The 25,281-nt window shown below is 45.4% G+C and overlaps 1 protein-coding gene across 2 annotated transcripts in view; it reads left to right on the forward strand.

Moving 5' to 3' along the window:
• The first annotated feature begins 1,950 nt into the window (after window positions 1-1,950).
• Window positions 1,951-25,281, forward strand: part of LOC120937083 (cytochrome b5 reductase 4) — a 180,424-nt gene continuing 157,093 nt past the window's right edge. For both annotated transcript variants that reach the window (XM_040350044.1, XM_040350045.1), the window contains exon 1: window positions 1,951-2,359. In XM_040350044.1, coding sequence (XP_040205978.1) covers window positions 2,285-2,359 — 75 coding nt within the window. In that variant the 5' untranslated portion in view covers window positions 1,951-2,284. The remainder of the gene's footprint in view (window positions 2,360-25,281) is intronic.

A 25,281-nucleotide genomic window follows, 5' to 3' on the forward strand; every position in this document is an offset into this window, starting at 1 on the left:
CTCATTCCCATCTCAAAAAGGAGGTATGAGAACTGTAATGCATTTTAATCTGTTGCTGCCCACGTGACACATATGTGCAGTGGCAAAAGGATGGGCAAAATGATGGGCTTTAATACACATGCAACACAGGGTAGCCAAAGTTTCTGTGCTGAAAGCTCCCAGCACAGAGACCAAGCTGTCAGAGACAGACTTTGGTTCCCACTAATAGCCAGTGGTCACATGATCACCAATCATTCCCTTCCCCAGGTTTTTGGAACTTGCCCCGTTGTCTCTTTAACCACTTGCCGCCCGCCCACCGTCAAATGACGGTGCAGCTCTCATTCTGGGTGGATGTCATATGACGTCCGCCCAGAATGACCGCTCTCACGTGCCCCTGATCTGTTGCTAGGAAATGGCGCAGCACCGATCTGTGTAAAGAGCCGCGGCTCTTTAACCATGTGATTGGCTGTGACAAATCACAGCTGGTCACATGTAAACACGGAGATGCCGGTAATCGGCTCGCCTCACACTGACAGAGTGTGAGGAGAGGAGAGACGATCAGCTGCATTTCCTCACAGGGGACAGCTAGGTATGTAATAAGGGCACTGATCATCAGTGCTCTGATTTCATTTAAAGTGGAGGTTCCCCTAAAAATAAACTTTTAACATTGCATTTATGAGATTAATGACTATTAGAATCGGCTGTTTTTAAAAAAAAAAATACGTCCGTACATACCGTTTCCTATATGTGTTCTCACCGCCGCTTCCGGGTATGATGGTCGGGCTGGGCGTTCCTAATTGATTGACAGGCATCCGACCGACGCATACAGCGCGTCATGAGATGCCGAAAGAAGCCGAACGTTGGTGCGGCTCTATACGGCGCCTGCGCACCGACGTTCGGCTTCTTTCGGCATCTCGTGACGTGATGTATGCGTCGGTCGGATGCCTGTCAATCAATTAGGAACGCCCAGCCCGACCATCATACCCGGAAGCGGCGGTGAGAACACATATAGGAAACGATATGTACGGACGTATTTTTTTTAAAAAAACAGCCGATTCTAATTGTCATTAATCTCATAAATGCAATGATAAAAGTTTATTTTTAGGGGAACCTCCACTTTAAGTGCCCAGCAGTGCCAGTAATGATTACCCACCACTGCCAGCAATCAGTGCCAACCAGTGCCCACAATTGCCACCAATCTGTGCCCAAAAGTGCCAGAAACCAGAGCCCAAAAGTGCCAGCAATCATTGCCTACAAGTGATGCCAGCCAGTGCTGGCTATTACTGCTGCCCATCAATGCTGCCTATCCATGCTGCCTATCTGTGCCCACCAGTGCCAGCCATCAGTGTCGCCTATCAGTGCCCATAAGTGCAGCATATTCGTGCCTCCTCATCAGTGCCACCTAATCAGTGCCCATAAGTGCCACCTCATCAGCGCCCATCAGTGAAGGAGAAAAATTACTTATTTGCAAAATTTACTGACAGAAACTAAGAAAAACGTATTTTTGTTTTCAAACTTTATAGTCTTTTTTTGGAAAAAATAAAAAACCTAGGAGTGATTAAACACCACCAATGGAAAGCTCTATTTGTGTAAAGAAAATTATAAAAATTTCACATGGTTACAGTGTAACATGACCGTGCAATTGTCATTCAAAGTATGACAGTGCTGAAAGCTCTTTCACCTAGCAAACTGCTGCTAAATAGAATTCGAACAAGCACAGTAACAGTATATTCAAGTAAAATACCAGGTTGTGACTTCGTATAAAGAAAGTCTAAATTAAAATAACTAAATACAACAAGCGTCACACTGTAACCTAGAGAGACCACGCTTCTCATACATATAAATAGGAAATGAACGCTGAAGAACAAAACGAGGCTTGAGACGCACATTACTCCGCTATGGTTCCCTTTAAATCGGCCCTGGACCGCTGATAGTGCTAACACTTCTACTAGTGAAGATGTCTTCTAGTCAATTGATAGAGGTATTAGGAGGTAGCCATTTTTTCGGAGACTAAAGTCAATAGACTTGAGCGGAGCTGCACTTGGGAAAATGGCTCCCTCGGTGGAGACATTAGAGAAGTAGCTGAGCTAGGCGGGGTATGGTGTCACTGGTCCGGATCTGGGACTGCAGCGCTGGGGAAGCCGGTGACTCGGAGGAGTTTTTGGTTTATAGGGACTGACTAGTCGTTTTTGGGCTTGACATCTTGTCCCTGTGATGTCGTATGTGTGACAGTGCTTTGAATACGGACCTCTGCTCCGACCTGAGCCTTTTCCTGATTGTTGTCATTGCATTTTATTGAGTAAGAATGCTGAACGTCCCAACACCGTCATTCCCTGTCCCCAACTCCCAGCAAAGGGTGTCCGCAGGTGGCCGAAACAAGGTATGACTGGAAATAACGATGTTTTCTCTTTTACACTGTATGGCTGATCTATCTGTACAGAAACACCACACAACATAAGCACAGTCACCTGTAAATTTCATTGTTGTCACTACAAATAAGACAGTCTCAGTGTAAACATTTGATGTATTTGGGTCAGGAAGCTTGTACAAATCAACAGCCCATACAGAGGTACAGACACAGGGCTGTAGGCAGTCTGCATTGCAACTGCGAGCCGCTGACACTGTGGTTGTAATGTTAGGCTCCTGCAGAAATACAGGAGCAGATTTCACCCTAAATATGCTGCAATGCTCTTCAAACTCTGGTAAAAAAAATAATAATGAATAAACGCACACTTTTTGTTTTTCCTGCAAAAATGTGTAGCACCCTCTAGTAAGGATGAGCTCCAGCGTGTTCGCATAGTACACGTGCAGAGCCCGCCAGGAAGTCTGCACGGCGCTGCGCTAATCACAGAGATCGGGAAATGTCTCCCTGGCTGTGATTAGCGCAGCGCCGTGCAGACTTCCTGGCGGGCTCTGCACGTGTACTATGCGAACACCCTGGAGCTCATCCTTACCCTCTAGCATAGGTAGGTGCTAGGTTGGGTTTTTTGTCAGGTAGAACTGTCGGTGCAGGTAAATTTAGGCAGGCCTATGCTTCAGGCTAGGCTAGGGTGACCAGACATCCCCAGTTTCAGGGGACAGTCCCCAGATTGAGGACACTGTCCCTGGACCAAGTGTGTCCCTGGTTTTGTCCCCAGATTGGATTTGAACAGGGGCTGAGGCAATTTCAAAGAAAGTCAGTGCATAATAAAATCTGAATCCCCACTCCGCTGCTCCTCCTACATTAGGGGGTGTATTTTTCCCATTATATGTGCACCTTTCTGATGATCATGTGCTGGTCGGAGGGGAGGCAATATTTCTTTTGGGTGTCCATTTAGCTCCCCTCACATGTTCTTCTGCCTTGGCTCAAGTCCCGGCCAGCCGCCTGTTTTATCTCCTTAACTTCACTGGTGGAGTGATCTTCCTTTGCTCCCCACCCAGTAGTAGCCATGGGCACGGAGAGTGAGACTTGACAGTCTGTGAGGTGGGCAGAGGTGGTGACGGGCAGAGAGTCGCTGATTGCTGCCATTACTAGTAAGAAAAAAAAAATATATGTCCCCGGATTTCATTTTAAAAATCTGGTTTGTTTTGATCTGGGGGCAGGGAGTGGTTAGTGTATCACTGGATGTGACCACCTGTGCTTCAGCACTTGGGCGCCTCCCATGCTTTCAGTGGATTGTTCTGGAATAGGGGCAGGGGCTGGAGTGACAGGCAGCTCATGTAAGGAACCCTGACCAACCAGACTTGGTATTGGCAGGCCTCCCATATAAGCTAAGGTAACAGTCCCAGATGGCAGCAGGAGGCCATCCCCATCTGGGGGGGGGGGTGCCAATCACAGAGGAGCTGGGAGGGAGCCTCATCCTTGCACGGTCATGGAGGGGTCTCCTGGAACAGAGGGGCTGGAGAAGCTATTGGAAAGGATGTCCAGTTAAAGTTCTCTACCATGGACTCGGGGCAGGTGAAGGTCGGTGAGTGTGACACAGTGGATGCTCTGGGAGAGGCATGATAGGGGAGCTGGGTGCGAGGCCAGAGGAGAGACTGTGGGAATCGTGTCAAGTGACTACAACCTGCAGGCGCAGGATTTGCAGGCTGGCCACCAAGTACAACTAAATACAGCCAGCAAGCTGGGATTATTCAGAGTGATCCCCTTGTGTCAGTCTCTCTTCATTCCATCATCCTCATACTAACAGTTTATAGTGGAAGTATGTGCAGGAGGGAGAGATGTCCTGGGTCCAATAGTCTACACAGGAATGAGCAATAGTCTGCATGAATGATGCAGGAGAAGAGACTATAAATGTTAGGGTGAATCAATTCTTCATAGCTCAATCTAGTTTTTGTTCTATTTCCTAAATATAATGGCAAAGCATCTTGTTCTATGGGCATCCCATATTCCCTTTCCCCCCAACCAAGTTCTATCCCCCAATTAACAAAAACAAAACAACGCAAATGACTGTTTATTGTCTCTGAGGTGATAGATGAAGGTCTGGCACCTGGTTGATATGGTGGAACCATCCGCTACATATGTAAGATGAACTTTAAATTGTCTTAGAATTCTAGTGGAGAGATTTTATATCGCTGAATACTGCCCTATTTTCTGCTCATATTCATATAAAATATTATTTATTATTATACAGGATATATTAGAGCTTCGCGATTAATCGTCAAGAATTGTTATCGCAATTTTTTTTGTCCTCGTTGCGATCTTGACAAAGTATTTCCCGATCTTTCTATGCAGAGGATTCTCTCTGCTCTGCTGAGCCACAGCTGTAAAATCCAGGCAGTCTGCCAAGAATCAGAACATTCTTTATCAGTGGAATATTAAGTCTAAACATTGTAACAATTTGTCTTTTACATCAAAGAAATAGACTTCTGTGTGTAAATTAGGAAAGTTTACCACTTAAACACTAAACCTCTTTCTGATATTTTGTTGGTTTCAAGTTTAAAAACATAATTTATTTTTTTGCTAGAAAATGACTTGGAACCCCCAAACATAATATAAATAAAACATATCCATCCATCCATCCATCCAGGGGTTGACAAATTTGCTTGGAATCTAGGAGCCAGCTAAAAAAGTTAGGAGCCAGAAAACGCACCCCGTCCCGACGAGCTTGCGCGCAGAAGCGAACACATACGCGAGCAGCGCCCGCATATGTAAACGGTGTTCAAACCACACATGTGAGGTATCGCCGCGATTGGTAGAGCGAGAGCAATAATTCTAGCCCTAGACCTTCTCTGTAACTTAAAACATGCAACCTGTAGATTTTTTTAAACGTCGCCTATGGAGATTTTAAAGTGTAAAAGTTTGTCGGCATTCCACGAGCGGACGCAATTTTGAAGCGTGACATGTTGGGTATGAATTTACTTGGCGTAACATTATCTTTCATAATATTAAAAAAAATGGGGATAACTTTACTGTTGTCTTATTTTTTAATTAAAAAAAGTGTAATTTTTTCCCAAAAAGTGCGCTTGTAAGACCGCTGCGCAAATACGGCGTGACAGAAAGTATTGCATTGATCGCCATTTTATTCTCTAGGGTGTTGGGATAAAAAATATATATAATGTTTGGGGGTTCTAATTAGAGGGAAGAAGATGGCAGTGAAAATAGTGAAAAATTACATTAGAATTGCTGTTTAACTTGTAATGCTTAACTTGTAATACCAACGGCCACCACCAGATGGCGCCAGCTCACATCTGGTGGTAATAACTTGTAATACCAACGGCTCACCACCAGATGGCGCCAGCTCACATCTGGTGGTAATAACTTGTAATACCAACGGCTCACCACCAGATGGCGCCAGCTCATTTTTTGCCCACCTTCCAAGTTAAGTCGCCAGGACCCTATTTCTAGTCGCCATGGCCACCTAGCGCCCGGGATTTGTCGATCCCTGCATCCATCCATCCTATTATTTTTTTTTTTATTTTAGTACAGACCCTAGAGAATAAAATGGTGATTGTTGCAATATTTTATATCGCACTGTATTTGCGCAGCGGTCTTTCAAATGCAATTTTTTTTTTAAATTACTTTAATGAATATAAATAACTAGTAAATTTAGCCCAAATGTTTTTTGTATAACATGGAAAGATTTTACGCCAGAAGAATCGTGAGAGAATCGTGATCTTTATTCTAAGCAAAAAAATATCAATTCTCATTTTGACCAGAATCATGCAACTAATAATAATAGGATATATATTTATATAGCGCCAACAGTTTGCATAGAGCTTTACAATATAAAGGGAGACAATACAGCAACAATATAATTTAATTACCAGAGGGTTTGGAGGGCTCTGCTCCTGCAAGGTTACAATCTAAGGCCTCATGTGCACTACAACTACGGTATTGGGCTTCATGTATACTGCTGCTGGTAAAAGGACATTTAGGAGCAGTTGGGTGTGTGTGTTTTTTTTTCTTTCAGCTGCCCCTGAACTCTTCTTTGTCATCTTATCAGTACATGTACACAGAGGGGTGGATTCAGGTAGGGGCGCGCAAAACTGCGGCGGCGTAACGTATGACATTTACGTTACGCGGCCGCAAGTTTTACGGGCAAGTGATTGATTCACAAAGCACTTGCCTGTAAAGTTGCGGCGGCATAGCGTAAAAGGGGCCGGCGTAAGAGCTCGTAATTCAAATGATCACGTAGGGGGCGTGGATCATTTAAATTGGGCGCGTTCCCGCGCCGAACGTACTGCGCATGCGCCGTCCCTAAAATTTCCCGACGTGCATTGCGGTAAATGACGTCGCAAGGACGTCATTGGTTTCGACGTGAACGTAAATGGCGTCCAGCGCCATTCACGGACGAATTACGCAAACAACGTAAAATTTTAAAATCGCGACGCAGGAACGACGTCCATACTTAACATTGGCTGCGCCTCCTAATAGCAGGAGCAGCCTTTACGGCGAAAACGACATACGCAAACGACGTAAAAAACGGCCGTACGTACGTTTGTGAATCGGCGTAAGTATGCAATTTGCATACTCTACGCTGACAACTACGGGAGCGCCACCTAGCGGCCAGCGTCAGAATGCACCCTAAGATACGACGGCATAAGAGACTTATGCCAGTCGTATCTTAGGCTACAGTCGGCGTATCTAGCTTTCTTAATACAGAAAGTAGATACGCCGGCGCCACTTGGCAATTACGCGGCGTATCTATGGATATGCCGGCGTAATTGCTATCTGAATCCACCCCAGGGTTGTTTTATAGTACTTTCTAGACAGTTAAGTTTGGATGCATTTTTTTGGAAGGCAAAAAAAATGCATTCAGAACGGATATTGAGAGGCATTTGAAATGCCCAATGCCTGTAACTGGTTGTAAACATGGAAACTCACATTTGCCATGTTTTGTTTACAGGCGTTTAACATTTTTGACTATTTAAAAAAATAAAATGCTTCCAAATGCGGCATGTAAACGTGGCAAAATGGACGTTTTTAAATGTCAGGTACTATCTGTCAAGTTAAATCGTTCAGGGAAGGTTATAAAACGTCCCGAGTACATTAAGCCTTATAGTGAATGATTGATCAGAATAAAAAACAGCATGCGAAAAATAAAAAACAAAAGTGCATGGTGATGACAAGTTATTAAGAACATCTATATTTAAAGGAAATGTAAAGTTTCAAAACGTGTGTACGACTTCAGCTGGAAGCTAGCATCTCATGCAGAGAACATTCCATGCAAAATATAGTCCGTAGATTCTACAGACTATATTTTGGATGGACTTCCTCTGCATGAGATGCTAAAATAAAGTCTGACACATATTTTGACACCCTACAGTGCTTTGAATAGAGACGTTTTTATAGACTTGCTAACTTGTTATCACCATGCAGTTTATGTCTAATAATGACCTGATGTTTTTTATTTTTCACACTCTGTTTTTTTTATATTGTTTGAGGATTGTATATTCATCTTTTTGTGCTGGCGGCTTTTTTTTATTGGTACATTAAGCGCTCACTTATTTTTGAATTTTTATTTATAATACTAATAGGGAGGGGCTGGTGAAACAAAAGGTAGTAACTGCGAGGGATAAACTGATGAGGGAAGTAGAAGATTCAGTTGTTGGCTGAAGGCAGGATAGGCCTCCCTGAAGAGTAGAGATGGGCCCAGCTGTGTTTGAATTCCCACGTGCCGATCCCGCCAGGAAGCTGACACTGCACCCAGCTAATCGCAGGCAGTGAGACATTTCCCAATCTGCAGCTGCACAGATGTGGAAATGTGTCACTGCCTGTAATTAGCCTTGTGCAGTGTTGGCTTCCTAGGGGGATCGGGCATGTGGAATTTCGAACACGCCTGAGCCCATCTCTACTGAGGAAATGAGTTTTCGGTGATTGCCTTAAAGTAAACAGAGTAGGAAATAACCAAACAGATTGGGGTACCCTGTTCCAGAGGATGGAAGTGGCTCTGGAGAAGTCCTGGAGACGAGCATGGGAGGAGGAGTCAAGGGAGCTACAGAGTAGAGATGGGCTCAGGCACGTTCGGGATCCTAGTCCCAACTCACCTGCCTGATCCCGCTAGGGCGCCAACACTGCACACCGCTAATCACAGGCAGTAAGACATTTCTCAGTCCGCCTCTGTGCGGACCAAGAAATGTCTCGCTGCCTGTGATTAGCGGTGTGCAGTGTCGGTTTCCTAGTTGGATTGGAATTGGGTTGGGAGTAGGATCATGAACACGCTCGAGCCCATCTCTACTAAAGCGCAGGATGGTTTGGGTGATATTTGAAGATGCGATTGGTGATGTAGCTCAGGGCAGAGTTGTAAATGTCTTTGTATATTGTTAGTGTTTTGAATATTATTGGGAAACCAGTGGAGGGATTGGCAGAGAGGGGTGGTGGACACTGAACGGTTGGTTAGGTGGATGAGTCTGCCAGCAGCATTCATGATAGACTGAAGAGGGAATATCTTGCGGAGAGGTAGGCCAGAGAGGAGGGAGTTACAATAGTGAAAACAAGAGATAACAAGTGAATACGTTGTTAAGTGGTTTCAACGGTTAAAAAGGGGTGTGTTTTAAAGGTGTTACGGAGGTGAAGTCTGCAAGGTTTGGACAGCGATTGGATTTAGGGCTGGGAGGACAGCTGATAGGATAGGATATGATTACACCTAGCACCCTGGTATGAGGGGAGGGAGGGAGGGACTGATAATTGTATTGTTGATCTTGATGGAGAAGTCAGGGGAGGGGACATGAGCCAGAAAAACACAGAATCTGGTGCAGCTGTGCATAGTAACCAATCAGCTTCTAACTTCAGCTTGTTCAATTATGTTATGTTCATCAGCTGGCGTGACATCAACACAGCGCATGCACAGATCATCCAAGGCATTATCCGACTAAATGCAAACAGCGTAGGGAGAACATACTTGTCAGATTATGCCTCGCTGTTGCATGGCAGGTTTTCTGTGTGCTGAACAACGTGTTTTCTCTTATCGTCCATGGACGGACACAGCTCCTTAAATCTTGACAAGTGGGTTATGTTCCCTGTTTACAGGAGAGGACTAGGCAGAAACATGTTAAATAGTTAAATACATGTTACATTAACAGAGTTGAACAGCCCCGCCCAGGGGGCGGTCCCTCCAGACATAACCCTCCTCACTGCAGCTTGCAGCCTCAGTTTCGTTCTGCCTAGCAAAGGAGAAGGACGTATGGCTCCCTTTGGGCCCAGCGCCCTGAGGAGAAATTTTATTTTATTTTACTTTACTTTTTCTTGAAGAATCTTCTTTCAACTGTTGGCTGAGAGACAGGCTGGATATTATAGATCCTTGTAGTCTACTCAGTCCGACCAGCAAGCGTGGGCACACCTTTGCAAAGAGGCTTGGTCTGCCACGCCATACCTCATGACTCCTGAGGTGGCCGGTGAGCTTTGCTCCGAGGTCCACATATGACTGAGCTGTGGTGTTGTCTCAATCACAGTGGACCGGGCCGACAGCTACCTCCATTGCGGTTGTAGTTCTGTCAGGAATGCGTCAGCGAGTCCTCGCTCGGACGGGTAAGTACAGTCCCTCCTGCTTCGGTGGGTTGGTACGGCTGGGCATTCCTGGGGTTCGGGGGTCCCTTCCCCTTACTTCCCTGCTCCTTTCCCTTGCTGCATTGCTAACATTGCCGCTGTCAGGGGGGAGGGGGCCTTCCTGAGGGGACTGTGTTATCTGGCCTGTGTTTTTTTTTTTTTTTTTTTTTTTGTTGTATTGGGCTTTCCTGTGAGGTAAAAAGCCCTGTGATGAGCACAGATGTTTATGATTATACTTCAGCAGACGCTGACTGATTGGTGACACCTGTAACGGTTTTGCTTTTTATGCTGTATCTGTGTCTTATCCTTAAATAAAACAGCCCTATGAGGCTTTTCCTGTTTAAACACAGGTCCCTGCAAAAGTTACCTCACGGTTCTTTTCCTCACAGGCAGCGCTGGGCAGTCTCCTCCTGAGGGAGTCCCCTGGTTACCCCTGGTCAGCGCAGCAAGTGGGTGAGAGGCCCTGAATAGGGCTCTAGGAGCTTTTGTCTATTTGTATGGACAGGTGTGCATATTATAATACACACTATATGTAAATATTGGAGTCAGTATCTGGGTCCTTCCCCACATGCTGGTGGTGGCAGCAGGTGTTAGCACCTGTGATTCCCACAGAGTTTTTATTGTAGTCCTGGACACAGTTTGTGCCAGGGTGGGGGTGGACTGCGGGCGGGCGGTAAAAGAGTGCCCCCTTCCCCCGTTATCCCCTGGGGAATGCTCTGTTATGGAGCCATGGACTAGGTACCTAGTTGAAAAAAAAAAAAAAAAAAAAAAAAAGGCAGAATAAGGCATTTATGGGTGCGCTTTTTACTGCTGCAAGGGACTCTCCTAAGCTGCATAGTGCAGCTGGGTTTCCGCCAAGGGCTCGGTCTTTTTTGGATCACACAAATCAGACCGCTGTGTAGGTTTTTTCCTTCTGTGCCCTTCTTTGATAATTTCTGAGATGCGGAATGAGAAAAGCCACTGAGGGCTTTTGTAGTCCCTCACCGCCGGGCGGGAACCCCTACTTGTATGGATCTGACTGATAGAAGATCCGAAGTACTGACCCGTTCCATGTTTACCATGCTGGGGTCTGGCTTGCGGCCTATTGTGGCCACTACACTGGGGTCTCAGTGGTCGCTGGCGCTATTTTTTTTTTGGGAGATTTTTCAATTACATTGAAAACTCCCATTGGCGCCCATTTTGTCGTAGCCACGCTATGGCGCAGCTTACATTGTGCTGGCCTTTTTCCTGTGGCCGCGTTCTGAACGCTCGGCGGCCATCTTGGAGTAGTCCTGACCCCTAGTGCTGTATACAACTCACAGAGTGAGCATTTTGCACCAGACAGTGGAGGAGCACCGACTCTCTCCTGAGGTTATTAGCCTAGCGGACCAGCTGGTCCAGGGCCTCATATAGGTCTGTGATGCTTCATTGAATGCTGCGCCCTTGTTATCCAGGGCGTCTGTTTCAGAATGGTTTTATGCACACGGTGGTGTAGCGCTTAACTCCATTACTTGGCAGCAAAAGAGTCATTGGTTCGAATCTCCAATCTGCCTGGAGCTTGCTTTGTCGCTCCCTGTGTCTGTGTGGGTTTCCTCCGGGTACTCCGGTTTCCTCCAAAGACATGTGTGCATACACCTACATAATATACATACACACTATGTGTGTGTATTATTTAGGGGCAACCCTCCCAGGCCGTCAAAGGCCCAGCTGGGGGACTAATCTGTCCCTGGGTGCATAAGCCGATCACGCCGGCACCCAAATCCTGCCAATGTATATAGCCTTCCCTCCCTGTCTCTAGGTGGGAGGGGCGGCTTGCAGGTTCACAATTCAGTGAAACCTCCCTGCTCTCCGACTAGTGGGTCTGCGAGGTGGTCTCTTCGGAGTACTAGATAGGGTTTCCTCCTATCCACAGAACAAAGTTCTGTCCTTGTGTCTTCCCCTCCCGGCACGTCGGTCTGCCTTGGGCAGTGTGGGATTTGCTAAGCTGCAAGGTAATTTTACCTTTCCTGCAGGACGAGAGTTTTGGGGTTTTCTATGGGCCTCAGGCCCTAAATACCTTTGTGAACGTCGGGTAGTTCCGCATGGAATCCATTTGTTCGGTGGTAGCTGCGCTTCATCCGGGGGATGTCCTGACGTCCTCGGACATCAGGGACGCATACATGCATGTCCCGTTTTGCACATGTCACAGTGTTTTTTTCTGTGCTTCGTGATGAGAGAAGGGTCTCTGTCAGCCTGTGGCCCTCCCTTTTGATCTGGCGTCAGCACCATGGGTTTTCAGCTAGGAGCTCGCACTTATTTGAATTTTGTTGGGTCAGCGAGGCTTTGCCTCATTGGCTACTTTGACGACTTTCTTCTGAGAGCAGCTTCTGTCTCCGACCTAGTGGATGGGTTATTCCCATTCAGACCCTCCGAAGATTCGGGTGGATGTTAGACGTTTAGGCCAGAAAGTGTAGCTCAGTGGCAGCAAGCCTGCCCTACATGTGTGCGACCCAGGGTTCAAATTATGGGCATGCTAGGTTCCGACTCAGCGTTGGAGTATCTAGTGTTGATCCAGACTCCTCAGTGGCAAAGGTCCTTCTTCCCCTGGAGAAATTGCAGACTCTTCAGTCTGCGGAGAAGGTATTGGCATCACGCAATCGGTCTTCTCTCCGGGCGCCTGCTGGTTCAGGGTCTGTGGGTAGCCTCCTTCAAGGTGGTACTGTATGCCCAGTTCCACACCCTGGTTTTCCAGTGGAACTACTGTCCAGGTGGTAAAAATCTCTTGTCTCTGAAATCATTAGATTCCTGTGCGCCACCTAGTCAGAGTCTCTCTGAGTTGGTGACAGAGATTCCCGACTCTTCGGTCCGGGAAGTTGTTCCTTCCTTCCAGTGGTCGGTGTTTACGACGAATGCCAGCTCACGGGTTGTGAACCTGGAGGTTCACAAAACTGGGGGGTCCAGTCGGCCCTGAGTCGCTGGACTTGCGTGGACCTATGACCACACCTCCTTGAATGTGTCTGGTCTCGGTAGCTACCCAGGGTCGGGCCTGGCTAGTGCCTGGTGGAAGACCGCCTGGGAATACCAGGTGCTGTCTACTGTTCATTGTCCTACTATTTTAGGCGATCAGGCTATGCTTCTCCTTGTGGTCGACCAATCTGGTTTCAGCCGGACAACGCCACGGCCGTGGCTTCAGTCTACCATCAGGTATGCCGGCAGGCAGACTACTGGAGTCGCCAGATGCTGGACCAGGGCGACTGGTCTTTGTGCTTTGGGGTGTTTCGGCTCCCTTGCAGGAGGTGAGCCTCACATGGCATGGATCTCCTGGCAGCTTGTCTCCGCCGCAAGGGTGTCAGTTAGTGGCCAGGTCTAGTGATCTTGTACAGACGCGTCAGTCGCGCTGGTGGCCCTGTGTTGTCTGTATCGGTGATTTTTTGCCATTCCTCCATGGTAGTTGCTTCCTCGGCCGCTCCACAGAGTGGATGCTGAGGAGATCCCGATGATTCTAATCGCTCCAGATTAATCTCGGCGTCCTTGGTACGCTGATATCGGGCGCCTGGTAGCGGAGGCACCCTGGCGATTGCCAGGGCAGGAGGTTCCTGTCTCAAGGTCCCATACTTCCTCCTGTTGTACAGTCACTGACTTGCTTAACATGGTTATTGGAAGCCAGACTTTAGGTGACCAGGGTCTGTCTGACTCGGTCATCTCAACAGGGCACCGTAGTCTTCTTCCGGAGGATCTACCGTCGCACCTCTCTTGGTGCGAAGGGATGGAGTGACGTCCACGGGCGTACTTTCAATGTCCAGGGTCCTGCTGTTTTTAAAGCTTGGATTGGATCTAAAAATTGCTTAAAGCACCGTTTGGGGGCAGATTTCAGCCTTGGCTGTGTTTTTAGTGGCCTTTTTGCGGCCCGTTCCCTGGTGGGTCCCCTTTTTTTGTGTGCAAGGGGTTTGTCATATACTTTCCCCTCTTGGCCCATCTCTTCCCCCATGAGTTTTGACTCTGGTGCTCTCGGTTCTTCAGGAACCTTCCTTTTGGAAACATCAGAGAGATTTTCTCTTGACACTATCTCAGAAGGTGGCCCCTTTAGTGGCCTTTACCTCTGTTAGAGGGGTTTCTGAGTTGGCGGTCTTGTCTTGCAAGCCGCCATGCTTGATCCCCCATAAGGATTAGGTGATGGTGCGCCCGCGACCTTCCCTTCTTCCGAAGGAGGTTTCGGCCTTTCATACTTTAGGCGTGGTACGCGCTTTGCGGGTATACCAGCCTACTACGGCTCCATTTCGGAGCTTCTGACTCTCTTTTGTGTCGGTGTCTGGTCCACAAAAGGGCCTGGCGGTCTCGTCGACCACCATTTCTCGGTGGATCGGGCAGGCCGTCATACAGGCCTATGCTCCTAAGGGCGGGCCCCCCTTTTCCGGTCACGGCACTTTCGACCAGGGCAATTGGTGCTTCCTGGGTTTTTTTTTTTTTTTTTTTTTTTTTCCCGACATCATGCGTCGGTCTCACAGGTGTGCGAGGCGGCGATTTGCTCGTCCGTTCGCGCTTTTTCCAGAATTTACATGGTTGCTGTGAGTGCATCTTATGATGTTTTTTTCAGCCGCTAGTTTTTGCCGGCGGCTGTTTAAAGTTGCACCTCCTCCGTTGAGGAGCTCTGCTTGTTTTGGGGTGAAGTTAAAATTGTTTTTACTGATATATTTCCCACCCCTCGTTTTTTGACACTGCTTGGGGACGTCCCACTTGTCAAGATTTAAGGAGCTGTGTCCGTCCATGGACGATAAGAGAAAATAGGATTTTTTGTACTCACCGTAAAATCCTTTTCTCTGAAGTCCATGGACGGACACAGCTCCCACCCCTCCTTTTTAGGTTTGTACTGCTTGTTACGAACTGAGGCTGCAAGCTGCAGTGAGGAGGGTTATGTCTGGAGGGACCGCCCCCTGGGCGGGGCTGTTCAACTCTGTTAATGTAACATGTATTTAACTATTTAACATGTTTCTGCCTAGTCCTCTCCTGTAAACAGGGAACATAACCCACTTGTCAAGATTTAAGGAGCTGTGTCCGTCCATGGACTTCAGAGAAAAGGATTTTACGGTGAGTACAAAAAATCCTATTTTTTGTGTGTTGCAGGGCAGGCTCAGTGTGTTGAATGGCGGGTGTCGGCTGTGTCTAAGGGCTGGTTGTAACACACACAAAACACGCCCCTCAACAGCGAGGCATAATCTGACACCTGGCCAGAACCTGCATTCTTCCTCCTCCTTACTTCAGTGACCATGAATTTTATAGCAGAATTGTTCAGCTGCTTAACAAATTGATAGCTCTGATCAGTGGCTGATGAGCCATTAATCAGAGAAATTTTCCTAAAATGTCAACCCAGGTCTAGACTCCTGTTTGCCTCTGAAGCCCGATCCACGTTCAGATCGCATTCCAGTGGCTACTCACAGGCGGTGAGGAAGGATGCGACGCCTGTTTTAATAACATTTTACCAACAATTTCACCAGAACTGCATGCCTTGCACGAGGTTGCGGGGCGTTTGTTTGTGGCACTTCCCTGTTGACTTGAATGTGTAGTGTTCGGCATCGCTACAAGTTGGGTCAAATTTACCGTGAATGCGAAGCATCACAGTATCAGAACCTGTTTGGCAGGCAGCAAAAACACAGCTCAACCGCACATTTCTGCCATCCTCAACCACAAGCCTAAACAAGGCCTCGGTCATGCAGGGCATACTACAGCATGGCCGTGTTAAGCTGCACAGGTGTTTCATGCATTCCTGTGGAGACAGTCCCATCCATCAATTGGGACACAGCGGCTGCACGGGAATGCACAGGTGTTTCATGCATTCCTGTGGAGACAGTCCCATCCATCAATTGGGATGCAGTGGCTGCACGGGAATGCACAGGTGTTTCATGCATTCCTGTGGAGATAGTCCCATCCATCAATTGGGACACAGCGGCTGCACGGGAATGCACAGGTGTTTCATGCATTCCTGTGGAGACAGTCCCATCCATCAATTGGGACACAGCGGCTGCACGGGAATGCACAGGTGTTTCATGCATTCCTGTGGAGACAGTCCCATCCATCAATTGGGATGCAGTGGCTGCATCGACACAGCTATTGCTCCATACTTGACACCCAACACTGTCTGTGCACCTAAACCCACACTGATGTCAGATCTGTCTTAGCAGCTGCTGCGTCCCGACTGCTTGCACAGTTGTGTGTAAACATGGACCTCCATGGGCGTATGCTTTAGTACACCCCGTTGAATGAGGCAGTGGTAGAAATTTAGCAGGAATTTTGTATGTTACTGTATGTTGTGGTTTTGTGTGCAAATAAGGATTTTAATGTTTTGTTTTTGTGAAAATGGCGATTTGATAAACATTTACGCAAATATTGTGGGGCCTGCAAAAAATCATACACCTTCTTTTTATTCTAGTGGTCACATGCTTTCAGAAAATATATGGTTTGGGGGGTCATTTTCAAACTCTAAAAGCTGTAAATTAAAAATTAAACCTCCCAGATTTTTAGGGAAATTTTTGCGCACATTCGATTTTTACCATTTCACAAAAAGGCGCAATTAAAAATTGACAAATTCGTTATTTATTAACTCATAGTCAAAAACCCATATCGGTCTACCTCTAACCATGATGTATTGTTGATGCGTTTAGATGCTCTCTGGTGTATTTTTGATGCGTTTAGATGGACTGTGGTATATTTTTGATGCATTTGGATGTACTATGGCAGGGGTGCCCAACCTTTTGAAGAGTGAGAGCCACCTATGTGACTTGGTAACCGGTCGCGAGCCACAATGAGTGGAGCAGGTGCATGGCAGCCCACTCTACTCTAAAGTGCCCACTCTACTTTTTTTTTTTTTTTTTGCGGATCGGATTGGAGGTAGACGTTTGTAAACGGACACAAGTCCATTTACATCTGCTACTCCTTAGAGGTGAATGGAGGGTCCAATTGTGTCGGACTGAGCCTATGGCTCAGTACAGGTAACCTCGGGTGCACTGCTCTGCACCTGCGGATCAGTTTGAAAGCAGCCCAGTAACCACTGCAGAACAGATATACCCATATATATACACTGTGATTTAAGTGATAAACTTGCCTTTAATAACAGTATTCTATTCTATTCCATCCCAGAGCAGGACGTCGTGGGCCATATCAGAGGGCTACATGTGGGCCCGGGACGCTGGTTGGGCACCCTATACTATGGTGTATTTTTGATGTGTATAGATCAGGGGTCTCAAAGCACCGTCCCGCAGACCGCTTAAAAATGGTCTGTGGCGATCTGCCAGTCAATCGCCGATAGCTGTTGCCTGACAGGTAGATCGAGATTTAGATAGCGTGCAGAGTAGCGCAGGAAGCGTGTCTCTCATATCACGGCACTGATGGCAGTCATGTTGCTCCCCGACGGCCCCTCCTCTCTTCTTGTCCATCCCTATTTGCTTGTGACATCATCTGGGATGGACGAGAAGACAGGAAGGGCCGCCGGGTAGCAGCGTGACTGCAGAGAGAACTTATTACACACGCTTCCTGCGCTACTCTGCATGCTGGCTGGTAAACTATGTGCCCTTTGCCCCATGCCCTCATGTGCTATGTGCCCTGATGTGCTATGTGCCCTGATGTGGGGCTATTTGTGCAGTGTGGGGGATAATGCCAGGGGTTAATAATGCGTTTGACACCAGTGCTGGGTTTAGTAATGCGTTTGCGGACACTAGTGCTGGGAGTTAATAATGCGTTTGCTGACACCAGTGCTAGGGGTTAATAATGTGTTTGCTGACACCAGTGCAGTAACTACCACTGTATATAGTTTATTGTTATTGAAGTTTGAAAGTTTGCATGCGTCCCCCATGGGATATGAAAACTTGTCATGTGGCCCCAAGGCAGTTTGAGTTTGAGACCCCTGGTGTAGATGCTCTCTGATGTATTTTTGATGTGTTTAGATCAGGCATGTCCAATGTCCAGCCCGCGGGTCCACCTTTCGGTTTCGGATGGCCTGCCTGGTAATTTTGAGATATATCTTTTGTGGCCCCCAAACGAATCCCTGGGGGCCACAAAAGATATAAGTGCTTGCTGCCTTGGAGGAGACGGGACAAGTGCTGTACAGGATACAGCGATGATGAGCTGTACTGGTGGGCGATGATGTGGGCACTGATGGGACACTGACAGGCTGCACTGGTGGGCACTAATAGGCTGCACCCAACCTCTCCACCCTAGATTTGCTAAGATGAAGGAAAAAGGAGAAAAAAAAAATCGGCCTAATATATCGGCCGGAAAAATCGGCAACCTATATCGGCCATCAGCTGCCCCAATTTTCTAAATTATTGGCATCGGCAAGAGAAAAAACAATATCCGTCTACCTCCTAACCATGATGTTTTTTTGATGCATATAAATGCACTGTAGTGTATTTTTGATGCGTTTGGATGCTCTCTGGTTTATTTTTGATGTGTATAGATGCTCTCTGGTGTATTTTTGATGCGTTTATATGCACTCTGCTGTGGTTTTAATGCGTTTAGAAGTTTTATGGTGTATATTTGATGCGTTTAGATGCACTCTGTTTTTTTTTTTTTTATGCGTTTTAGATGGACCGTGGTGTATGTGATGCATTTGGATGTACCATGATGTATTTTTGATGCATATAGATGCACTGTGGTGTATTTTTGATGCGTTTAGATGGACTGTGGTATATTTTTGATGCATTTAGATGGACTGTGGTATATTTTTGATGCGTTTTTAGATGGACTGTGGTATATTTTTGATGCATTTAGATGTACCGTGGTGTATTTTGATGTGTATAGATGCTCTCTGGTGTATTTTTGATGGGGTTTGTAGTGTGGCCGCTGGTGGGCGATGATGTGCTGTACTGGTGGGCACTGATGGGATACTGACAGGCTGCACTGGTGGGCACTAATAGGCTGCGCCCAACCTCTCCACCCTAGATTTGCTGAGGTGAAGGAAAAATGGGAAAAAAAAAATCGCCCTAAAATATCGGCTGCAAAAATGCAACGGATCGTCACCGATCTGTGATCCGAACGGGCCACCTTGTTCGGATCGGCACACCATAGGAAGTCCCCGGCTTCGGCCTAGCTCCGGAGCGGTGGCCATCTTGCTCCACCCCCGTGTGCTTGCCAGAGCCCAATGCATAGCGTGACACGCCTCCCCGCACAAAGCGCTCACTGCAGACATGTGGAGATAGCATCTGTGAGCTCCTGCAGGTAGGAGATCCGTTGCACCCCTAGTAAGCATGATTGTAATGTTCAATCTGAAAATAGCAAGACAGAGGGAGATAAGGGGCCAGAGGTATTTGTGGAGCGGCCCCCTAACAGCTGCATCTGTAATGGGGGCAAGTGGACATCTTTCATTACACCGAACAGAGTTTTAGATTCAGTTATTTTCATCACAAAACAGAGCTTATACCCTTAAATACAGTATTTGTAAATCCGACGGACTGTTTAAATGTTAAATTTAATGTGAAAATCAGAGGTGTTCTGTCACATTAGCAATAAACAGTCCGTCGGATTTCCAAACACTGTATTTAAGCACATAAGCTCCATTTTGTGTTGAGAATAACTATGAAATAATAAAAATAAATAAATAAAACTCTGGTGGGTGTAACAAGATTTGTCTTTTTTTTTTGCTTATCCGAAAATGACCCGATCCGTGACTCCTGATCCGAGGATCAATCCGATCCGTGAGTTTTTTGATCCGTTGCACCCCTAATATCGGCCGCCTCGATTTCTAAATATCGGCATCGGCCAGAGAAAAACCCATATTGGTCTACCTCTAGTTGGTATCTGCTAATAATGATTTTAGTGTATTGTTGGTGAAAATATCTTCTTGATAAACATTCATGCAAATATTGCGAGGCCTTAAAAATTAGTAGCACCTTTTTTTTTTTTTTTTTTTTGTATTCTTCTCATTAGGCTGGGTTCACACTACTACACTACTTTCATCCTACTTTGCTCTGCTACATTGGTCCTACATTTATCCTACATTGGTCCTACATCCATCCTACTTTCATGAACAGGATACTACTTTGGTCCGACTTCAATGATATTCAATGGGCCTGAAGTAGGATCAATGTAGGACCAAAAGTAGTACAGGGAGCATTTTCAAAGTCGGACCGACTTGTGTAGGACGCTACAAGACGCTCTCATAGGGAAACATTGAACACAGAGCAAAGTAGGATGAAAGTAGTGTAGTAGTGTGAACCCAGCCTTATACAGGATTTTAGAAAATTAAAGGGGTCTTTTACAAACACCAAAAGCTGTATGGATTAAACATAAAAAGGCAATGGAAAATTAGCAAAAATGTTTAAAAGTGGTGCGCAGGGCCTGGCAGCGAAAGGGTTAATTAATGCCAATTGCACAGCCAACTGGTTAATTTTTTTTCAACTCAAGCAGATTAAAAATACCAACGGAACAAGACAAGCTGAAAGTAAAGCACATTTATTACACTAAATTTGTTTAAAGGACTATCTATGAGAGGCAATTATAGATCATCTAGAAGAAAACCAATTTGAAGTTTAAATATTAACCACTTAAGACCCGGACCAAAATGCAGGTAAAGGACCTGGCCAGTTTTTGCGATTTGGCACTGCGTCGCTTTAACTGACAATTGCGCGGTCATGTGATGTGGCTCCCAAACAAAATTGGCGTCCTTTTTTTCCCACAAATAGAGCTTTCTTTTGGTGGCATTTGATCACCTCTGCGGTTTTTATTTTTTGCGCTATAAACAAAAATAGAGCAACAATTTTGAAAAAAAATGCAATATTTTTTACTTTTTGCTATAATAAATATCCCCCAAAAATATAAAAAAATATGTTTCCCCCCCCCCCTCAATTTAGGCCGATACGTATTCTTCTACCTATTTTTGGTAAAAAAAATCTCAATCGATTGGTCTGCGCAAAATTTATAGCGCTTACAAAAATAGGGGATAGTTTTTTATTGCATTTTTATTCATTTTTTATTTTTTACTACTAATGGCGACCAGCGAAATTTTTTTTTTTTTTTGTGACTGCGACATTATGGCGGACACATCAGACAATTTTGACACATTTTTGGGACCATTGTAATTTTCACAGCAAAAAAATGCATTGTTTCCTGTGAAAATGACAATTGCAGTTTGGGAGTTAACCACTAGGGGGTGCTGAAGGGGTTAAGTGTGACCTTGTATGTGTTTCTAACTGTAGGGGGGCGGGGCTGGACGTGTGACGTCACTGATCGTCTTTCCCTATATCAGGGAACGGACGATCAATGACACTGGCACAGTGAAGAACAGGGAAGCTGTGTTTACACACAGCTCTCCTCGTTCTTCAGCTCCGGGGACCGATCGCGGGACTCCAGCGGCGATCGGGTCCCGCGGCCACAAAGCTTCTGACCGGGTCGCGGGCACTTAAAGAGGACGTACAGGTACGTGCTTGTGCCCAGCCATGCCATTCTGCCGACGTATATGTGCAGGAGGCGGTCCTTAAGTGGTTAAAGCGGTTGTATACCCGCAATTATTATAGGCTTACCTGTAGGTAAAAGTGGTAGTAAAGAGTTTACTACCACTTTAAGGTATATATAAATGTTTTGCTTACAGGCTTTTATGTTCACTGAAACATTATTAACATCAATGTGAGAATGTTTTGATTAAAAGAAGTTTGAATACATTTAAAATTTTTGTTAACATCAAAGTTATGTTGCTTTGACAAGCCTGTGTAAAAGGGACTTAAAGCGGAGCTTCACCCTAAAAACAAGTATATACCGTTCAATCCAGCATACTGCCGACATGTACAATATGCTGTTTTTTTTTTTTTGGCTTGCATACCGTAGTATAGGTATTCCCCCCCCCCCCCCCCACGGGAGTGGGCGTTCCTATTCAGAGACTAAGTGATTGACGTATGACAAAAGCTTCCTACCGGCGCAAAAGGCGCGTCACCAGTTTCCGCAAAAAGCCGAACGTCGGTGCGCAGGCGCCGTATAGAGCCGACTCTTAGTTCGGCTTCTTTTCGGAAACTGGTGACGCGCATTATGCGCTGGGGGGGAAGGTTTTGTCATCACGTCAATCACTTAGTCTCTGAATAGGAACGCCCACTCCCGCGGGATTCACTACCCGGAAGCCGGGGGGGGAAATGCCTATACTACGTTATATAAAAAACAGCATACTGTACATGTCGGCAGTATGCTGGATTGAATGGTGTATATACTTGTTTTTAGGGTGAACCTCCGCTTTAAGAGGCTATACACTGTAGGCTCAATTTAGTAAAAGTGCTTTTCAGGTTTAAAGTGAATGTAAACCCACGCTCATCCTTTCTAAACTACTGCTGATCTATAAGGATATAGATGCCACCTGCATGTATCCTTACCTGTCAAATGTCTCCCCTCTGTCTGTTATAAGAACTGAAAAACTGCAGATTCTGTGGGTGGATCTGTTGTCTGGAGCTCGGTGGGTGGAGTCGTGATGTCAGTAGACTGCCCCACCCTCCTCTACACTCCCCTTGTCAACATGCATTTTGTCCTGTGTATTCCTTACACTGAATTCTTCTATGATCACTAACATCCAGTCAAAATCCAGAAAAGTAACCACATGACTTCAGAAAAGGAGTGGGAATTAAAAAATAATGCCTGTCTCCAGGCTAGTGCATGAGATATGTAAATAACCTGTCACTCACAGCAAGGGGGCGGAACAGACTAAGGTTTTTCTCTGTAAGTCCGTTTTATTTCACTGAACAATAAAGGAGGATTGCTCGGAGCTGGATTAACTATGTGGCAAGACTGGGCACAGATGATAGGAAATCTTATACTGTACATTGTGACATAAAAAAAGGGGGGCCATTTGAGCATTCACCTGTAAGGGCACCATTATACCTGCATAGCAACTCTGACTTCAGTTTTATAGCTTAGAAAAATGCAGTTGGTTTGTAACATGGGCTTTATTCTTTTGCATTCATCATTCATTGCTGGCTCCTGATTTGGTGTTATACTGTACTTTTCCATTATCCGCACAGCTAGCTTCTTCTTAACCCTTTTTATGCAATATCTTATTGTGTAACTTTTTCTTTTGTAACTTCTTGTTTTAAAGCAACATAATAAATAATGTAAACAAAATGAAAGTGTTTATGCTAGGAAATAATGTTCACGCTGATGTGTTTTGTTTTTATTTTCTTGGAGAAAATACTAATTGCTTTGCCATGTTTATTAATGTGAAAACATTGAAAAAATATCATGCCAACAAGCACTGCTCCATTGTTGGTGCTTGTTAGGGATCTAAATAAATAAAAGGATTAGAAAACCGCAGCCTTCTGCTTGCCAGTAATGAAAGCCCCACATTAGAGCTGCACGATTAATCGTGGAGAGAATCACGATTTCGATTCTCCCCGCGGGATGACCGGCGATTCTTCTGTTTTCACCGCTGGTTCCACGTAACCAGCCTGGAACGCAAAAGCCGCCGATATCAAAACAGACGTCAGCAGCCTGCAGTAGTTTGTATCCATGCGCCACCTAGTGGTTGCCGGCGGTACTGCTTGTGATGTATTCATCCTTCTCACAGTTCTTTACAACTGCGTGTATCCATGCGCCACCCAATGGTTGATGGCAGTACTGCTTCTGATGTATAAAAAAAGAGACCAGTGATATGTCTATAATGTTAAAGACCATATAGCTCCTATGAAAAAAGGAGAATCAAAGTTTTTTATTCTGCTTTTTTCATAGGAGTTATATGATCTTTAACATTATAGACATATCACTGGTCTCTTTTTTTATATATTCATATTTTTCAGATAAATCACAGGTTTATTTATTAATTATTATTTTTTTTGGGGGGGGGGGGGTGTTCTGGCATAAATTTTTTTGAGAATCGTGATCTTTAGTCTAAGCAAAAGAATCGTGATTCTCATTTTGACCAGAATCGTGCAGCCCTACCCCACATGCAGAGCGTTCTCATTGCATGCATGTAAGAGCCGCTGAATTAAAAGTGCAGCAGGTGTCAAGTGCTGCAACACAAGGTGTTTTGTCAGCCAGCAATGTATTTTTGGCACTATCGGACCAAATGATCTATTTCCTGATGTAACCTGCATAAATGCAGGAATAATCCCCACGACTAAACCCTATTGGGTGAAATAGGAAAAGGGAGTTACCGCTCCAGGTGGGTATGCTGGACAATCAATAGCTTCTCAGGAGACCAGGAGTTCCGGCAATGCACAAGGCAAATTGAAGAATGGACAGCCGCACTTCCAAAAAAACCCTTAGGTTGTCTTTCTTTAAAAAAAATGGCAAATGCACTACAAAATACTGCAAAACAGTGGAGATGGCAGCCTACGTGTTTCACACTGCGGTCAGTGCTTAATCATGGGCCATGATTAAGCACTGACCGCAGTGTGAAACGCGTAGGCTGCTATCTTCACTTTTTTGCAGTATTTTGTAGTGCATTTGCCTTTTTCTTAAAGAAAGACAACCTAAGGGTTTTTTGGAAGTGCGGCTGTCCATTCTTCTAGCCTTTACAATTTTCCTATTGGGTGAAATGCTTTAGTGGAGCAGTCCTAGCGGAGACTGTCACCGCTATGCTTGTGGACACGCTGCACTGTAAACACAAATATAAATGAATCCCCCTGGTGTGCAGTGGCCTCCTTCTTTTTCTTTTTTTTTTTCCTGCATTAACTCTGACCATGCTTACAATATGGTGGAGTCCAGTCCAAGGATACGCTTTTTTAGTATATTACACACTGTTCATTGCCTAATCGGGAAAGGTGACTAAAGCCTCGTACACACGATTGGATTTTCCGACAACAAATGTGAGATGGCAGGGTTTTGTCGGAAAATCTGACAAATCTGCTTCATTGGACAATTTGTTCCGACAACAAATGTTTTATAGCATGCTTTCAAATGTGTGCCGTCGGATTATCCGATCATGTATACACAAGTCCATCGGAAAAAAAAAAAATCCAAAGTACAAACACGCATGCTCCGAACCAATCCTAAACATTAGCAGAAGTTGCCCAAAGGGTGGCGCTAAAGAGCTGAAAAACCATGTTGTTTTGTATATGTTGGCTGACAAAGTTCTGCCATCTGTATGCATACCAAGTTCACGGCCAACGCCCTTCGCACAAAATTCCATGGATTTTTCTGATGGAAATCCTATTGTGTGCACAAGGCTTTAGAAAACAGAAATGTATTAGTTGTAGATACCAGTCATGAGTACTTTTGCCATGAATTAAGTGAAAAGGGTTTGATTTGTGTACACTGGGCATACTGTATAATTGAGATGCTATGGTTATAATTTCTGGTTAGAGTTGCACTTTAATAATCATTTTCAACAGTGATGCAGTGGTGAGCAGTCCTATGGATAGCCAAATAGTATAATTTGTAGTCACATACTGTATAACTGAATAGCTATTTTATTTATA

This window comes from Rana temporaria, chromosome 4 (genome assembly GCF_905171775.1).
Source record: "Rana temporaria chromosome 4, aRanTem1.1, whole genome shotgun sequence".
Lineage (NCBI taxonomy): Eukaryota > Metazoa > Chordata > Amphibia > Anura > Ranidae > Rana > Rana temporaria.